Source organism: Hyla sarda, chromosome 6, assembly GCF_029499605.1.
Source record: "Hyla sarda isolate aHylSar1 chromosome 6, aHylSar1.hap1, whole genome shotgun sequence".
Taxonomy (NCBI): domain Eukaryota; kingdom Metazoa; phylum Chordata; class Amphibia; order Anura; family Hylidae; genus Hyla; species Hyla sarda.
Window position 1 is genome coordinate 219719271 of NC_079194.1, and position 20143 is coordinate 219739413.

Here is a 20143-nt window from a genome sequence, read left to right on the forward strand (position 1 = left end):
CCAGGTAAAAGATAAAACTTTACTGGTTGTCCAGTAAAGTTTTATCGGTTACATAGCGTTTCCCGTGATTGATGTCCTGCACAGCGCCGCAGAAATTCCTGTTTCTTACCGAAGTTGTTTGTTGTCCTATCATCTATACAGGAAGGCTGCAGTCAGGCTGAATGATTGTTTCCTCTACACGCTTACCATTGTTGTGTATGCGGGTACACAACCTGCTCTGGCAAGCTGCTGCACCCCTGCCCCTCTTTCTCACCTTGTAGCAAGCCTGCACCATGGAGCGCCTCTGCTTTTTGTTTTAGCTGAAGTTTTGGTCACTTTCGAATGCTGGCGGTGCTTTCATTCTAGTGGTAGCGTGAGTCTACAACCCACACAAGTGGCTCAGGTAGTGCAGCTCATCCAGGATGGCACATCAATGAGAGCTGTGACAAGAAGGTTTGCTGTGTCTGTCAGCATAGTGTCCAGAGCATGGAGGCGCTACCAGGAGACAGGCCAGTATACCAGGAGATGTGGAGAAGGACGTAGGAGGGCAACAACCCAGCAGCAGGAGCGCTACCTCCGCCTTTGTGCAAGGAGGAGAAGGAGGAGCACTGCCAGAGCCCTGCAAAATGACCTTCAGCAGGCCACAAATGTGCATGTGTCCACTCAAACGGTCAGAAACAGATTCCATGTGAGTGCTATGAGGGCCCGACGTCCACAGGTGGGGTTTGTGCTTACAGCACAACACCGTGCAGGATGTTTGGCATTTGCCAGAGAACACCAAGATTGGCAAATTCGCCACTGGCACCCTGTGCTCTTCTCAGATGAAAGCAGGTTCACAATGAGCACATGTGACAGACTTGACAGAGTCTGGAGACGCCGTGGAGAACGTTCTGCTGCCTGCAACATCCTCCAGCATGACCGGTTTGGCGGTCATGAGGTAGCCTGACTGCCATTAGGTACTGAGATGAGATCCTCTGACCCCTTGTGAGACCATATGCTGGTGCGGTTGGCCCTGGGTTCCTCCTAATGCAAGACAATGCTAGACCTCATGTGGCTGGAGTGTGTAAGCAGTTCCTGCAAGATGAAGGCATTGATACTATGGACTGGCCGGCCCGTACTCCAGACCTGAATCCGATTGAGCACATCTGGGACATCATGTCTCACTCCATCCACCAATGCCACCTTCCACCACAGACTGTCCAGGAGCCACCTCATCAGGAGCATGCCCAGGCATTGTAGGGAGGTCATAGGGGCACATTGAGGCCACACACACTATTGAGCCTCATTTTGACTTGTTTTAAGGACATTACATCAAAGTTGGATCAGCCTGTAGTGTGGTTTTCCACTTTGATTTTGAATGTGATTCCATTTCCAGACCTCCATGGGTTGATAAATTTGATTTCCATTGATCATTTTTGTGTGATTTTGTTGTCAGCACATTCAACTATGTAAAGATGAAAGTATTTCATACGATTGGTTCAATCATTCAGATCTAGGATGTGTTATCTTAGCGTTCCCTTTATTTTTTTGAGCAGTGTAGCTCCTATAGTAATCAGCAGTGTCCTTATTAAACTTGGCATCTGTAGTGAACAGGACAGAATAGGAGATATATTTTATGCTGCACTACCAGTAAAATACAAATGCATGAGCCTAGGTGACAGATCAGATTTCTAAGGTTTCCACACAGTCTAGAGCACAAACCTTAAGTTGCTAGTATGGATCACGGATGTAATAACCAACATAGCAAACTGAAATAGACTGTTCTATTCTAATATCATAGTATAAATAATACCAGTAAGTATCAGTTAGAGAATGCAAAATGGGTTATTAGTCCAGTTGTGTTCTATTTTGAGCCATAACCAGTCCAAGTTGTCACAAATAACCATCAGTCTTGTCATGTATACTTTGTCCTGCCTGTATCCATGGTCCCTGAGACCAGAGCTAAGAGACCTAATTGTAAAACATATTATATTGCAAGCATGGCTTGTGCTTTAATCGACTCCAATTACAGAGTGCTGGAAACCCCCTTTAAAAAGGGCATGTCAGCTATTTTATCATATCTGTTTGAGCAGCATTCCCCTAATATAAAAGCACCAGAGCATCTTTTCTTAGAACTCTGTATTGTTCTATTCCTCTGGTTTTCCTCCTTGAATTGCCAGCAATACATTGACAATTAGGTGGTGTTATTGGAGTGCATCCCTACATTGTCAGAATTGATTGGACAAGGTGCAAGTATGTAGGGACATGCCCCATTAAAGGGTTATTCCCATTACAAAAAGGGATGGCATATCTTTGGGATCTTTCAGTCCTCCATTATTCCTGAAAATAAAGGGTCCAGAGCCCTGGTTTAGCACTGTGTCCACTTCAAAGTTTCCCCTACCCAGCTGTGCAGAGAACCGAGGCTGCTGACCATATTGACTTAAATGTGTATGGACTGTAGTCTCATGCACAGCGTTTGACTGGGGCAATTCTGTGCACGTAAAATTGGTAAGAAGAGCAGCTCTTTGGCCCCTCTTTTAAGAATTAGTGGGATCAAGTCTCAAAGTGGTCAAACACTCATGTAAAATCATGTCATTTACTTTATTAAGGTAAGACCTCTTTACAGCCGTAAACCCCTGTACTGTACATGGTAAATAAGCACACCGATCCCTTTACCTTGGTGTTTCGGTCATATGTTTCAGAGATCTGAAGGTGTTTGCCCACTTTGCTGGAAAGGTCCATCCACTTGCCCTTGAACCATTTTGCCACTGGTTTCTTCATCAGATTGGCACCATTAACCTTTGCTGTAAATTTTATGTTTGCATCTAAAGTATAAAATGAAGGAGTGTTAATGAAAAAAAATCCTTTCATTGAAATAATATTATACTTTAGGGAAGTAGCAATAATAAGATACTGACCAACAGCAACTTCTCCATCAACTGGTCTCTCCAAGAACAGTCCAATTTCATCTTTAGGAGGCTCCGGGGGTGGGGGTGCAGGAGCTATGAGATTGGCACATGAGCATACATATTTGAACAGGTGAGATTTGCATAGAAACAATAGGGGGTATGTATGAAGGATTTTACCCTGGTTTTTTTTTTTACTGTGATTTGTCTCAAATTTCCTTTTAGGTCACTTTTTGCGACAAACAATTGCGCCAAATGGTTTAGAACAAAATCACTGATTTCACTTTGTTAGTCGTGATTTCAGTTACAATCATTCTTTGGTCTGGAATTCATTAATTGTGACTTTTCAATTTGGCGCAAGTTTAGGCGCCAATACCTTCATTTAGGCGCAAATCTACACCATGAATAAAGTGACAGAGAAAATAGCTACAACAATAGAATGTCCCAAAGTCAGATTTACTGCCTGGAATTCTGGGGTCTGCGCCTTTTGTAGGGCTACATTTGTGCCAAAATTACAAACTTGCGTACGACAATTGATCATTTTGGCGCAAATATGCTCCATTTGACGCAAAAAAACATACATAAAATCACACATTGCTACACCATTATTGATACATGTCCCCCAATGGTTCTACAATTTCAAGATTTTAATGCAAAAGTGTTGATGTATCTGGGCAATGTTGGGTTAGTGGCAGAAAAAGCTTGCTCATGAATTTGCCCTAAGAACAAACTGGAAACATCCAAGAAATGCCAGGAACTCCCCCAAACCAAAACTTGTGGGTGGTGTTTACAAGGAGAGGGTTCAGCTCACAGGTATATTGCTGTTAAAACATAGCTTTTACTATATCATATTAAAACATGAAACAAAAGGGAAAAAAAACCCTAATAGGTGCGTTAAAAACAGCACACTGATGCGTTTCGAGCTTAGGGCAAGCTCTTAGTCATGGCACGACTAAGAGCTTGCCCATGACTAAGAGTTTGCCCTAAGCTCGAAACGCATCGGAGTGCTGATTTTAACGCACCTATTCGTTTTTTCCCCTTTTTGTTTCATGTTTTAATATGATATAGTAAAAGCTATGTTTTAACAGCAATATACCTGTGAGCTGGACCCTCTCCTTCGTTCATCTGTGTAGATTGGAACTGAGGAAAGCATGATAATTGTGAACGTGATGTATGCTTATTACGTTAAGAGAGGAGCCCATTGCAAATATATGACCTAGGGAGCCATATACACTCAATGATTGCTTGATGTGACCCAATGAAATCCTATTTATTAGTGTTTTCTCTTTAGGGCAGAATGGTGTGCACTGTGCACTCTATGGGTTTTTGTCCCCTCCCTTCTATCCTTTAAAACGCATCTTCCGCCCACTCTTGTTTAAACTTGCTAGACATATTTTTTTTTACTATATGAACTATTTTATAACTAAAGTAAAAAACCTAAAGTTTGCCATGCAAACCTTCTAAAATAAGCTTTATGGTTTAATATTTAACACTTTGTTGTATTATACTTCGGTTCTGAGCATTTTTCAAATGGTTTCCATTTTCTCATCCCCTTTATCTTATATCCATCTTTTAAGATATATAGTTATAATAACCCTCTGCAGGTGGGGCATCTTGTTTCTCTTCTACAGCAGGAGCTGGTGCTTCTGGAACAGGAGCTGGAGCAGCAGGTGCTGGGGCTTCTGGAGCAGGTGCTGGGGCCTCTGGTGCCTCTGGTGCTGGAGCTGGTGCAGCAGCAGCTGGAGCTGCCGGGGCTGGAGCCACTTTGGCTTTTCCTTTCACTGCAGGTTTTTATAGATATATTAGTTAATTTGCTACAATAACATTGTTTCTGCATCTAAAAAAAGATTTGGGTTTCTTACCATCATACCTGAAATTAAATAATTTGAGTTTCATAGAATACAATAAATTGCTAATAAATGTATAATAAATCACTGGCAGAACCTAAAAAGATGCAAACTATAGTTCATGCTAAAAAAAAAGGTTACATGCGAAATAGATTAGTGTTACCATTCCCAAAGGTTATTCATACCCGTGCTGTTAGGTTTTGGATAGGTTGTAAGCAACAGGCAGATTATGAAGGTCTGTGTGACACCTGATAATGTGGCCTATTTCAAATAATGAATATGAACAAAAAAAGAACGACAAATCACCCGAACAATAAAGAACCAGTCTTACCATCTTTATTCACCATATCCTACTCCAGAGGGCTCTGGTAAAAATCTTTCGAACAGCCCACAAACCCTGTGCATTTATAACACTGGCAACTTCTTATGTGGCAAAGGCCTTTGGGTCCCCTCAGGCATTGCTAACTCTGCATTCCCTATAACTAAGCCCCCTTTTCTATTTTACCTGCTCTATCTCACTGTCTTGCACTGTGTGTGGATTTATCCTACAGAAAAGTTGTACAAAATAGGTGTGAATACATTTTCCTCTAACACATCTGAATTATGGCTCCATGCAGGAGCTAAGATTAAACTCTCCCCAGCATTATGTAACTGGATTTTGACAGCAGGGACAGAAAACCCGAGTGTTTGCCCTCCATATGCTTTATATGAAAACTGGAACCATTGCCCATCCACTTGTTTCCTAACAATGAAGAAAGACCAACATCAAAAGTGTTGGTACCTTCTCTCTCTATAGATCCTATAGCCAACACCTAAGCTGCCTCTATAGATATGCACCCTTGTTTTTAACATGAGTAGGGGTTGTTTCCATTTGATTAGCCATTTTCATTTGAAAGGTTTCCCAAAAATGTCTTGCTCACATGGGTTGTTTGAATTACATTAGCTATTTTGGGTATTAGGTCAAGATACCCTAAGGTATTTAAAAATTCATTTTCCATACTAGACAATTCCTTTCATGTCAGAAATGCATTATATAAAGCCATTGGGGGATATATATCAACCAATCAGATCGCTTCTTTCATTTTTGAAAAGGCCTGTGAAAAATGAAAGAAACAATCTGATTGGTTGCTGTGGGCAACTCAGCAACTTTTCCTCTGGACAGGTTTTGCTAAACCTCCCCCAAATTTATGCTTGCACATGGTATAGATGCATTTAACAAAATATGGTCCAAAAATGTCATACAGGATTTCTTATGAACTAAAATGGATACAGAAGCTAGAGAATGCCAAAAGGCAAACTGAGTCTAATGTGGATAACACAAAATGTATGTGCTGGAGAATTGAGATGAATGGCTATTTAAATCCGAAAATAGGAGTTCAGAAAAAATAGGTATTTCTTCTAGCGGGTAAGAATGAATAATGGAAATGTAACTTTAGTGCTCCCTATGTCTCAAAATAGATTTCAGTCCTTGAAGGAGCAAGAGGAAGCCATCTTTGTTAATTCCAAGAACCCTATCAATTGTATTAGTAATAAACACAAATACACATTACTCCGGATGAAGACATATGAGATAAGTCATCCAATGCCTCCTTGACAGCTGCACAGGAGCTAAAGATGGTGAAGGGTCATAAACACATGTAAAATGTTACTTTTATTGTGATCTGTCTCTGGATAGGATTGCAGTTAAAAAGGGAATACCAAGAACATAAATCCTACAAGTCATAACTTGAAGGTTTAGAGTTCACTTACTTGACCAAAGAAGATAGAGCTAAAAACCTTCTATTTCTCGGTTATACCTAAATGTGATATTCTATGTGAAACACATCTTTGGTATCAGTAAAGGAAGAGGAAGCTGGGACAAAGATTTCTAGAAGAGTTTCTTTGCTCATACATGAATTTATAGTACAGAAAGTAAAAGGAATATTGTACGAAAGAGGAACTTGAAGAATTTGATGGGACAAGCAGTTTTTGGGTTGATGTCTTCAGTTCCTGTTTGGAAAACATAGTAGACCTCCACCTTTTGCCCTCATTTGTCTTCTTTTACTTAGCTTCATTTGGATAAGCTATATTAGGGGCTTCTGCTGATGATTTGAAGACGTTATTTTCAAAAAAATGTCAGTTTTTGTGTTTTTGGTTGTTTTTAGTTTGTTGTGATCTCTATAGGCACAGTTTCTACAAGAGATTTGTACGGCTGAGCTGCGGGGGTCTCATACCATGATAGTATAGGTACTTGTAATACACTAAAGCCTAAACAACATCTGCTACAAACAAAAAGATTTACATTTCTGCTAAAATCCCTGAAGACTTATTAAAGCTCTGACATTTGTTGGTGTTTTAGCACATGTAGCCATATTGACACCACTGCTGTATTTGCCCAGAAGGTGGCTGAAGTGAAGTCAATAGAGGCCTTCCTGAAATGAAATTTATTAAAGGAGCTATTTTTATCAAGAGGCATTGGCCAGAATGGAAAGTCACTGTGTAAAAGTAGCTCCTGCTAGAAGACTCAAGCCATCTGAATGGCCAGCATGTCCCTAGCTGTGGAATGGGGTTGCCTCTCCAGAGACAACTCATTTTACAGAAGAGTCATAACTTGAAGAGGATCTATGGCCAACCCCCAACATTATATTGCATTATTATTAAATAGCTTAGGGTATCTCAATCACATACATTTGACATCCTTCCATTCTAGAGATATCAATGTTTCTAGTTTGACAATTCATGGAATCACCATAGGAAGGCGAAAATGTTAAATTCTGGGATAACGCTTCCTCACTCAGATAATGATGATAGTAATGGGTCAGTTTTGGTTAAAATCGCATAAAACGTTTTTGTTCAGATATGAATAAATGATTAATTAAAATATGAATAAAGCCTTTTTATGCCACTTTAATCAAAACCATTATCTGGGTGAGAAAGTGCTTACCCATAAGTTCCAATTTTCTCCTTCCTATGGTGTATCTATTGCTTGAAGTGCTGCTGCACTTCACAGAGAAACCATGAGGCTGCTGAACACCACAAATTCACAATGCAAGGAAAAGTGTTGTACCCTAAGCACAACCCCATCTGGTATGGGGCCATCTTACTCCTCCATTTTAGATCCTTATCATCTCATATGGACTTCACTAGATGTGCACTGTGTTTTTCTCCCTTTTTTTTGTCTAGGTAAGTTAGGGAATCAGTCAGATGGGCCTGAACCTAATTTCAATAATGGGAGTGACTATCTTGTGATGGGTGGGATTATACAGTCAGGGGATGTGTATTTGGCACACATGCCCCTCAATATACAATATCCACACCCCCTGGTTGTATATTCCCGCTCATCACATGATAGGCACACCCAATATTAAAATTAAGTCTATGCACATCTGACTGATTTCCTAAATTGTCAGACAAATTATGAACCTTCATATCTTAGGAACAGAAGGACATATTAAGAAACTGTAACATCTCCTTATTATGGGTACAAAGAACTTTTAGGCAAACGTCAGGCTACAAGGACCGGGTAGAGGCACAAGCTTGATACCCCAATCCCTTATAATAATATATCTACTACTAATTTCCCAACCAAGTTGCATAGGGATGATAAAAAAAAGAACTGGTTATCCCCCGCTGTGTGCCTTCTAACATCTGTGGGTCACCTCCACTGCACTACCCCAGCTGGACTCTCCCCAGTCCCCCCTCCTATTTGTCAAAACAATACATGCTCCCTAAAGTTCCACACATTTGCATTGACCATTTTCTATTGTCAGTAGTCATGATGTTACATGTGTGTGGCATATTAGTGGTTGTTGTTGTTGTAACATCCCCTTCTTGTACTTTTCTCATTTAGAGACTGGTACAGGAGAGAGATGCCTATACAACAGAAGTGCATATTACAACAGCTGCTTGTTGCAAAGTTACACTGATCCTGCCTCTGTGAGCGAATACACTGCAAATTAGAAGTTGTGCCCAAAAGTGACATTTAGAAAGAAAAGGTGAAAAAAAAAATTAAACAAAATGAATCTTATTTACTGATATCATAGATATTAAACAGCTCTGGTTATTCTATCACATAGTAACATAGCAAAAGAGCATACGATTAAAACAACTAATATATTCCTTATACTGTTGAAGGATTGGATGTTAGTCATTTAGTTCCTACCTGGTTCCTTTACTTTGAGTTCGAACTTCACCTTTGAGGTCCCGGCAATGATGGCGTAGACAACTTCATCCTCTGCACTAGCATTGTTGATGGTCAATGAGTGGCTATTTCCATCAGCCTTGATGATATATTTGTCACTAGGGGCGATGTCTACATTAGTTTTCTGCCACCTCACCTTAAGACCAGCTTTTTCTATCTCAGCCTCAAAGGTAATGGAATCTCCCACCACAACCTCTGAAGATTTTGGCTTCTTGGTAAAAGCTGTGCACAAAAGTCAGCAAAAAGTAGTGGAGTAATTCTCTGGAACCGTACAGTGTACACTACAGTTGAGAGAACGTCTTTAAGATCCCTTTGGAATTATCATGAACGTGATAATCTTCATCTTGTCATGCAAGTTAAGATCTATCAAAGTTGATCGTAATGTCTAAGACAAGTTTAAAATGTCCCTGTCATTTAAAAACAGAAAACAAAAAACTTTTCACATGACAAGAACCATGTCAAAAGTTCTGATTAGTCGGGGGGCTCAATGCTGAGACTCCCTTGATCATTAGAAAGAGTTGGGAGAAGGGCATGGCTGATTTATACCCCTGTTCACTGTATTCTCTATTTGATTTCACTGAGTGGGCTCCATATACTTAATACTTTTAATGGAGCCTGAGATCGTGCAACTGGATGGAGATTATGGCAGTGAGCAGGACAGTGAAGAGTACAGCCGCATGCTCTTCCCTGCTTGTTTTAATAAGACCCCAACACTAAGAGCCCAAAGATCAATACTTATAACATGTCTCTGTGACATTTCAATATATATATATATATTTTTAATAACAGGGACACTTTAAGGTCTCTATGTATAGTATTGGCCCACCAAATATTCCAATGAACAATAGGAAAAAAACATTCAGGGCTTCATACGCAAGAGCGTGTGCACCATAGAGGCAAACCATGTGGCTGCATTAAGAATTTTGACAGGAAGGGGCTTGGTCATGACTGTCCCATGTCCATTGGAAATAACCTGTACAGGATTCAGTGGATCTGCACTGTTAGCAATAGGTAAACAAAGTGGTAGGGAATTGGCTCAAGGTTGTAAGAAGGGCATGGACAGAAAAACACACAAACAAAAATGCCAGGCCCTGCTATTCTAGGTGGGAAAACCCTACATCATGGAGGACCTGTGTATTGTTAGTTATGGGGCCTCATCTCTTCTATGTGTGGTTCAGCTCATACATACAGCAGAGTTGCCTTTTGATGACAAGGATGTTACCTTAGGGTATGTTCACACATTCGCAACTATTAGCGTTTTCCCCACTACGGGAAATCCACTGCGAGATGCACTTCTATTCACCTGTATGGGTCCACAGACAGTCAGTAATAGTGGCAGATTTGAAGACTGCCAGATGAAATGAATGGGGCAGCAGATTTCCCGCAGCGGGAAACCCACTGCTAGCCATGAACATGTCGACTTACCCTTAGGTTGGATTTGCTGTGGATTTTTTTGTAGACAGAATTTCCTTGACTTGTGGTGCAGATTTAATGTCATGGATTTGTTGTAGACAACAAATAATGCAGAATAATCTGGAGGAATGCTGGAGAAGTTAAGTAAACAGGAAGACCCGAAACAAAATCTGCTCCAAACTCAGTATGATTTAAAGCAAGTTTTATGTCAAGGATTATGGGTCATATTTTCTGTGGAATTATCTTCAGACATATGGCCTGTGGGAACATACCCCTAAAACTGGTGTTGTCACTATCTCTTTAGGAGTGGACATCGAATAAAGAGTATGTTGTAGAATTGTTAACTAAAGAACTATAACAATAGGGTGGTCCTTAAGGCTTCTGTGGCATGAGTTCATGAGTCAATGACAAGAAAATACTAGGCAAAAGAATGAAGGCAACTACAGCTGTCCAAAAAATGCCAAAGTCCATTTGGACAGTGCCTACCAGTAGAGGAGATACAAGAAAAAAAACCTGCATTTTAATACGCATCTCAGTGGCGGATCCAGGGGGGGGGGGAGCAATGGGGACAATTCCCCCCCCCCCCCCCGAGATTTCCCCATCAGTAGTAAGGATCTTTTCGGGACACAAGGATGCTCCAGTTAACCCTATGCGGCCCTGCATTTACTTTAAAAATGTAGGGGCCCCTGGGAGTTAGTGCACGCAGGGATGTCACTTACGTCCCGTGCTTGTGCCCACGGGAGCAGAGGAGCGGAGCATCGGGGAGGAGGAGGACACGTGCTGGCCAGCATGGTAAGTTACCAGCGGCACGTCAGCTTTAGTGCTCCGACCACCACTTCTCCAGTCCCGGGACCTGCTGCTATGGCCTATAGGCCATAGCAGTAGATCGTGACCCTGGACTGGAGGAGCTGTGGTCGGAGCACTGATGTGGGGCAGTCTCCAGCCATACACTGTATATGGCTGGAGGCTGTATGTCTGTGGGGGACACTACCTACCTAATGTGGCAAAACTATAGTGTCAACCTAATGTGGGGGAACTATGCTGCCAACCTAATGTGGTGGGAACTATACTGCCAACCTAATGTGGGGGGCACTATGCTGCTGACCTAATTTGGGGGAACTATACTGCCAACCTAATGTGGGGGAACTATACTGCCTACCTAATGTGGAGAAACTATACTGCCAACCTAATGTGGGGGAAACTATACTTCCAACCTAATGTGGGGGAACTATGCTGCCAAACTAATATGGGGGAACTATGCTGCCAACCTAATGTGGCAGAACTATGCTGTTGACCTAATGTGGGGGAACTATACTGCCAACCTAATGTGGGGGGAACTATACTGCCAACCTAATGTGGGGGAACTATACTGCCAAACTAATGTGGGGGAACTATGCTGCCAACCTAATGTGGTGGAACTATGCTGCCAACCTAATGTGGGGGAAACTATACTGCCAACTTAATGTGGGGGAACTATACTGCCAAACTAATGTGGGGGAACTATGCTGCCAACCTAATGTGGCGGAACTATGCTGCTGAGCTAATGTGGGGGAACTATACTGCCAACCTAATGTGGGGGAAACTATACTGCCAACCTAATGTGGGGGGGAACTATACTGCCAAACTTATGTGGGGGAACTATGCTGCCAACCTAATGTGTGTGTGTGTGTGGGGGGGGGGGACTATGCTTTGAACTATGCTATGGTTTATATTCCAAAAACTGTCAAAACTGACAAAAACTGGAGATATTTGTCCATAGCAACCAATCACAGCTTTTTTTTGCAAATCTTAACAAACTATGTTTCAATCAAAGTTGAGCTCTGGTTGGTTACTGTGGGCAAATCGCTCCAGTTTTTGTCGCTGACATTTTGGAAAAACTGAGCCATTGCATATAAATTAGTGGGCTAAAATATATTTCACAGATTTGATCATCAGCCACAGGGAGACATTTGTTCAGATCATGGACAAAAAAAAGGGTCACTTAATTAAAAAAGGGGTACCCCGTCCCTAGACATCCTTTGGATAGGGGATAAGATGTTTGATCGTGGGGGTCCTGCCTGGGAACCCCCGCAATCTCTCCTGCAGCACCCTGTGTTATCTCCCGCATGGAGTGAACTCAGATAGTAAAAATCTTACTAAAGATTTCCGTGGAGAGGAACAAAACTAAGTTTTGTAGTCATTTTTGTAAGCTCTGGTTTTTGCTGGAGCTTTCCTTCTTTGGTCAGAAAAATAGAAAGCGTCTTCTCCTGTGGGCTCTTCACCGCAAGTCGGTTGCCTCATTTGCCTATCAAGCAAACACATGGACCTGCCTCTTGCAGTGCGCACTGCAGTGCTTAGCCGGAGAAGGGGACAAGTCGCAGGCTGCCCGCCACCTGGTACAGTGCTTAGCTGGAAAAGTTCCAAGGCTGCCTGCCACCTGGTAGCCGAAGGAATGAAGGATTCTGGGACAGATTTGACCTTTCCTGGCTGCCAGCTGTTTGGACGGTTGTCATGCAGTTAACCCCCCTCCTTTTCAGATGTTGGAAGCCCTCCCCGGCTTAGCACAGGACCGCCCACTTGTGACGTCTTGGCCCGTCCCCTAAATGCAAGTCTATGGGGCCGGTCCTGTGCTAAGCCGGGAAGAGCCCCTGTATCGCCCGTCATTAGGCATGGAACGAAGTTCGCTCCGTGCAGCAGATGACACAGGGTGCTGCAGGAGAGATCGTGGGGGTTCCCAGCGGCGGGACCACCGCGATAAGACATCTTATCCCCTATCCTATGGATAGGTGCATAAGGTGTCTAGGGGTAGAGTACCTCTTCAAGGGATAACAAACTTTCTGATCAATGGGTTTGGTTGCTTAAAGGGGTACTCCACTGGAAAAAAAAAATTCAAATCAACTGGTGCCAGAAAGTTAAACAGATTTTTAAATTACTTCTATTTAAAAATCTTAATCCTTCCAGTACTTATCAGCTGCTGTATGTTCCAGAGGGAGTTCTTTTCTTTTTGAATTTCCTTTCTGTCTGACCACAGTGCTCTCTGCTGACACCTCTGTCCATTTTAGGAACTGTCTAGAGTAAGAGCAAATCCCCATACAAATGTATCCTGCTCTGGACAGTTCCTAAAATGGACAGAAGTGTCAGTAGAGAGCACTGTGGTCAGACAGAAAGGAAATTACAAAAGAAAAGAACTTCCTGTGGAACATACTGCAGCTGATAAGTACTGGAAGGATCAAGATTTTTAAATAGAAGTAATTTACTAATCTGTTTAACTTTCTGTCACCAGTTGATTTAAAAAAAAATGTTTTCCATGGGAGTACCCCTTTAAACCAACACAACTTTGTCTCTAAATATTATTTTGATGACTTAGATGAAGAGTAGATCACATATAAGTATCCATGTAATTCCATAAGGTTCCCAGACTATGTATTCACAACAATATCTATGTATATAATGTCTGATCAAAAGAAAAATGAAGCACATAATAATTCAAGACTACAGAAGGCACCTATTAAATGGCTCAGACAAAATACATTGCTCAATTCATGGCTAAAACTCTTAACTTTTGCTAAGGAAATTATTGAATAAACCACTGAAAGTGCACAGGTATAGTAGTCTATCTTCTAATGGTGACAATTCAAAACTACTCTCATAATCCCACCACTGCTAAAAGCATCATTGATCTGCAATATAATCTTGTTTACTGGCCTGACTTCTAATTATGGGTATTAGACATTCATACATTATATGAAACCCTTAAGGTCTATACTAATGACCCATGGACACTTCTGCTGTGATATTTTGCCTCCGTGGGACATTATATTCTCCCCTAAAGGCATTTATAATATGGCAGTGTGCCTTAGCCCTAAGAGAAACTTAATTGTTGATTTGCATAAAGTGTACATAAAAAAAAAAACTGTTCTAGGAACATGTCAAAAGATTTTATCGGTAAGGGTCTGAGTCTGTAGACCATGACCGATAACGTGAACGAGCCAGGAAAGAAGCGCGCGGCATACTCTGTGTCTATGAGTTTTGTGTTCGGGTCTGGTGTTGCAGAGCTAAGAGAGATCACGCTAATTATACACTATACGCTAAGTGTACACTCTTCCTGTACACTTTTCTTGTAATCAGTCGGGGTCTAAACACTCTGAATGATAAACTCTTTTGATATGACAGGTTCCGTTTAAAGGGGTTATCCAGAAATCTAAAAACAGACCTATTTTCTTTCAAAGACCGCTCCCTGTCAGTCTCCACTTTGTGTGTGGTATTACAACTTGACTCCATTCGCTTTAATGGAACTGAGCTGCAGAACCACACCCAACCTGGAGACAGACAAGCAGCGGTCTTTGAAAGAAATGATGTCTGTTTTTTGATTCCTGGATAACCCCTTTAACTAACCGTAAAAAGTCATTATAGGGATACCCCAAACAAATTTCCATAGTATACTCAATTACAAAATAAAGAATAGAATTAGCAGCAGTGGTTAGCGTACTTTGGCCATTATAAAAATGTTATCATGTCTCGGAGACATGCCATAGTCTCAGAGTTCAGATCCCCAGAAGCGTAAGAATATGTGCTTTACTTCTCCACTCCCTGAAATCTCCGTCTTGGGGTCCATTATAAGTGAATGCTTCTTGTCCGGTGCAACAAGATCGAGATCGCAGGGAGCTTGGAAAAAAAGCACTTAACCGTGTGCCTCTCCTGGCTATATCTAGAGATCAGAAGGGGTCTGAACACTCACACCCCAACCAATCAAAGCTTTTGACATGGCCCATTGACATGTCAAAATTTTTTAATAATAACAGGGAAACTTTAAAAATTACTTGAAATGAATTATAAATTAAAGTTTTTAGTTTATGGAAACTATGAGCCAAGTCAAGAATGAACTGGCTATTTAGGCACTGTGGTGGACGGTCAGGGGCTCTTGACCTTTTTTTGCTTAGAGATCCAGACCATTTTTAGCCCACCCTGAGAAAATGCTAAAATAGCTGCAGGTCTGAATCACAAGGATTCACTTCTGGGAAATTACCTAGTAATCACAGTAAAGTATGTACATGATTTAACAGCTACATAAAATTCCTATAGACATAATTATATTCATTAATGATCATACAATGGATGACAATCATTGATCACTGTGTTACGTCTATTATATTAACCTGACCTTTTAAGTCAGGGGGCTTAGACTACGGTCAGCCTGCCAAATACTGGGGCAAAACTGTAATACATATCCCACATGCCCATATGACAGCATGAACATGATTTGTACATTTAGTGACAAGGGCAGAATTGGACCCTGTCCTGGGACACCAGAACAGCCTTTCCTAATGATAGATTGGATTCATACTTGTTCTTGGCCATAAATATATGAATCCAGCACTGAGCTGTAATATGGTTATACACATGGAGCCTAATATACACTTTGTAAATATATTACAAACAAATTTCTAAAAATTTTATCCTAATTATAAACCAAGATCCACAATTTCCCCCAAAAAAACTGTCACGAAAAATAAATTATTTATCAGTACTCGATACAACTTAAATCTATGGGTAAATACTAAGAATACAACAAATAACAACTACAAAAAAACTGATATCCATTCTTTAGATAACCATCAAACTATTCTGTGGAGGACAGGAATTGGAAAAACAGTCAATGATACCCCCAAAACAGGGACATTAGTCATTCTCAGCTATGTTCACACACGCAAAATGACTTCTGGACAGCTATAATTAATTTTAAAGAATCCCATTTATCTGGAATCCAGTATTCCTGCCATCAAAAATAGAATGAACTATGGCTGAATCCATGATTGTGCCGTAATGACAGTAAATTACTAATGGTAGCCAACAACTGCCACCATTATCCATGTCTTCCATCAAGTCCATCCTAAACACAAATTAATTTTTCTAAACAAAAAAAAGTAACTTTTTTTTTGTTTAAAAACAGTCCAAGGATTCTTCAACATAAGACCATGATATGTCAACCAAACCTATCAGATCTGTGCAGGACTTCCTAATAGTAACATAGTAACATAGTTCATAAGGTTGAAAAAAGACCAGAGTCCATCAAGTTCAACCTAAATCCCTAATGAGTCCCCACTGAGTTGATCCAAAAAAAACCTCATACTAGAGGTAAAAATTCCTTCCTGACTCCAAATATGGCATCAGAATAAGTCCCTGGATCAATGTATTGTCCCTATAAATCTAGTATACATAACCAGTAATGTTATTATTCTCCAAAAATGCATCAAGACCCCTTTTGAACTCATTTACAGAGTTCACCATGACCACCTCCTCTGGCAGAGAGTTCCACAGTCTCACTGCTCTTATAGTAAAGAACCCCCCGTCTGTGCTGGTGTAGAAACCTTCTTTCCTCAAGACGTAGAGGATGCCCCATTGTTATATATACATAGCATTTAGAACATGAGGGTTCTGGTCCATGTTTTCAATGGTGCCAACTCCGCTTTAAAAACTCAACATTTTTAAATGAAATCACAAAGTTCTTATACTTCTATATCGAACTACCCAATACATCTCCATGCAAACTGCATTTATGCATTTCTTCATTTAATCTTAGAGGTCAACCTTTAGATTAGTGATAATCTTCTATAATTAATGCCTTTAATTACATGCTTATTCCAACACATTCCATATATATATATATATATATATATATATATATATATATATATATATACACTTATATGCATAATAGATGAGATGAATCCAAGCCCTGCCATTTCTGTTAACATTGAGTCAGAGGAAGGTCAGTTATCCTATCAAAGTCCATTCCAATAAGTCCTATTTAATCTACATCCCTAAAAGCCAAGATGCTTTGATTTCCCATGCATACGATCCCATGCATTACTTCTACATGCTTCTCCCTTGTCATGTTTTCACCTCCCCACATGTCCCATGTACCTGTTTTCTTAACAGGCTCAGGCATCCTGATTCAGCCTGGAAAAAAAAGTCCCAAAAGAAGTTTGCAAGCTGCAGCAGAACTAATCCAGCCTGTGGTTTAGACTGGTATGAAGCTGCTGGATTCTACAGACCCCCTTAAAAAAGTAAGATAAGGAGAAACCCTCAGTGCTCCACCCCCCAACACTCTCTCCTGTTGTCACACAGTCCTGTCACCTTCCAGCCTGCAGACCTAACTTGACAGGACATATCAGCTGTGATATATATAGCAGAGCTGCCAGTGCCTTGTTGTTTGCCCTATGATCCTAGTGGTTTTGAACAGGTTTGATGTCTATGCCAGACAATGCTCTTGCCAGGCCCAGTTACTTGCCTGATGGCAGGGAGCACATTTGCCAGAATGGCTATGAGCTCCACTGCTGCCCTATATTGTCAGTGTCACTAGAACGTTCTCTGTACTTGCTGATTGAAATGGCCTTGCTGAAAGCTCCTGTCATTTGCAGATGACCTTGTAAACATACATGATACGTATAGAGCATATATAGACATTTCAAGAAGGGGTAGGACAGAGACAGAAATAGTTGAGGCCCCATGTGTCACCATTTTCTCTTCTATTCATGTGTATACTCTATGACTTGAGTAATATAAAAAGGAAAAGAATAAAAGTTGGTGCACAATTTATGTAAAGGTTGGCTTTAGAAGTCAAGCTTCAGGCTGGAAATCTAATTGTTATCTACCAGTATAGTGACATAAACCGTTTGTACAATTGATAAATAAAATGGACATCTATTAACATAACAATTTGCCTCTGATCCTGTCAAAATGGGATGCCAACATATTTGTGCCTGGAGAGGCAAGGTAATAAGCTAGCCACTATGTTTAGGTCATTTCAGAACATGTACTTGTTTAGATTTGAACCCTAAAGCACAGCACACTATGTTTTTGGGTTTGAAACAAAACTTGTATATGCTTGGAAAATGACCAGAAGGTAGTCATTGGCTGAGTAGATCTAGGCCATTAAAGGAGATGTCCGGTGCTCACTTTTCTTATTTTATCCATTCCGGGCTGAAAAATAAAAGAAAACAAATTTTCTCTTACCTGCCTACATTCCCCCGGTGCTCCGGTACAGGTGTTCGGTCCCCGCGCTGTATTCTTCTTACTTCCTGTTAGCCCGGCACGTCACACGGAGCTTCAACCTATCACCGGCCGCAGCGATGTCCCGCCTCGGCCAGTGATAGGCTGAAGCTCCGTGTGACGTGCCGGGCTAACAGGAAGTAAGAAGAATACAGCCCGGGGACCGAACGCCTGTACAGGAGCACCGGGGGAGCCTAGGCCGGCAAGAGAAAGCTTATTTTCTTTTTTTTTTGCAGCCCGGAACGGATAAAATAAGAAAAGTGAGCACCAGACATGTCCTTTAAAGTCTATGGGGTCCGCTCCTCTCTTTGCATGATATGTCGGCATCCCATTTTGACAGGATGTTAATATATTTGTGCAATGGAGAGGCAAATCATGACATAAATAATCTTTAATTCGGGAAAATATTTTATTTCGGTAATAAAATTTAAACAACAGTGGTATGTACCATATAAAATAGTTTAAAATGTAATTGGTGCACACAGGGCCCTTGTGTGGCACTAAAGTCAGAATGTATTGTATAATAAATCAGTACATACATTAAATAAATAAATGTGCATATAAAATGTTCAGGATCACCATATATTGAATAAATTCAATCCCACAATGGATACAAGTAGTGACTAAAAAGCTATTCCTTATGGTTACCTACAGTTTCTTGTAGTTACAAGGAAGATCGCTCTTTCTTTTGGCATTGAATTGCTGTACCAGCTGATATACTAAGTTGGTAAGTAGTATTCATTGTAGAAAGTTTGTATCAGATTTATTCTGAGTCACTAGTTTCAGTGTGCTGAGGGAAGCAGTAATTAAAATAGTTATAACAGCAAAGGCATGCTGGGATTACTAGTCGTAGCGCGGTATTGTAACCGCTTACCTTAATGGTTCAAGGACGCGCTGGTCTTTATCCTCACTATAGCAAGAGGGTAAGCTGCGGGAGACTGGGCCGTGTCCTATAAGTCGCAGCATGGACAGATGGGCTCCGGTTGGGTGGACTGTAGTGCTCCTGCTCCGTAGGGAGATGATGTCTGTGCGAGGATCCTGGGTGTTTTCCTCATGGTAGGTAGTGCACACTCCTTGCTGTTTAATAAGCAGGTGTGATGGTAGGTATGCGGTGCAATAGAAAATCTGATTGGTCACACTGTGGGTAGTCAGTGGTGATTCCAGTAATTAGTTGGAAGCGTTTCAAGACCTCCGTAGGTCTTTTCTTCAGCAGCTTGTATGATCCTTATTTCATACGTGCCATTGACCATTCTATGCAGAGAAAGTGACAGAAAACAGGGGGCCTAATGAAAGAACGATAACAGGGCTCCTTACTTTTGAATACTTTCAAAGGCCACCAGTTTTCTTTTTAACAATCCCCCAGTAATGCCATGACATTGCTTAACACAAACCCTTACATGAAGTTAAAAGGGGTATTTCAGGCAAAACCTTTTTTTTATATATCAACTGGCTCCGGAAAGTTAAACAGATTTGTAAATTACTTCTATTAAAAAAATCTTAATCCTTCCAATAGTTATTAGCTTCTGAAGTTTTCTGTCTAACTGCTCAATGATGATGTCATGTCCCGGGAGCTGTGCATGATGGGAGAATATCCCCATAGGAACTGCACAGCTCCCGGGACGTGAGTCATCAGAGAGCAGTTAGACAGAAAAAACAACTCAACTTCAGAAGCTAATAAATATTAGAAGGATTAAGATTTTTTTATAGAAGTAATTTACAAATTTCTTTAACTTTCCGGAGCCAGTTAATATATAAAAAAAAGTTTTGGCCTGGAATACCTCTTTAATGCTTTTAACAAAGTGCTTGGC

General features: G+C 40.9%; 1 protein-coding gene across 1 annotated transcript in view; it reads right to left on the minus strand.

The window, feature by feature from the left end:
- Positions 1-20143, minus strand: part of MYBPC3 (myosin binding protein C3) — a 182153-nt gene that overhangs the window by 109428 nt on the left and 52582 nt on the right. The window contains exons 2-7 of the mRNA XM_056528158.1: positions 8866-9113; positions 4875-4972; positions 4727-4734; positions 4460-4645; positions 2877-2960; positions 2635-2783 (exon numbers count right to left, since the gene is read on the minus strand). Coding sequence (XP_056384133.1) covers positions 2635-2783; positions 2877-2960; positions 4460-4645; positions 4727-4734; positions 4875-4972; positions 8866-9113 — 773 coding nt within the window. The remainder of the gene's footprint in view (positions 1-2634; positions 2784-2876; positions 2961-4459; positions 4646-4726; positions 4735-4874; positions 4973-8865; positions 9114-20143) is intronic.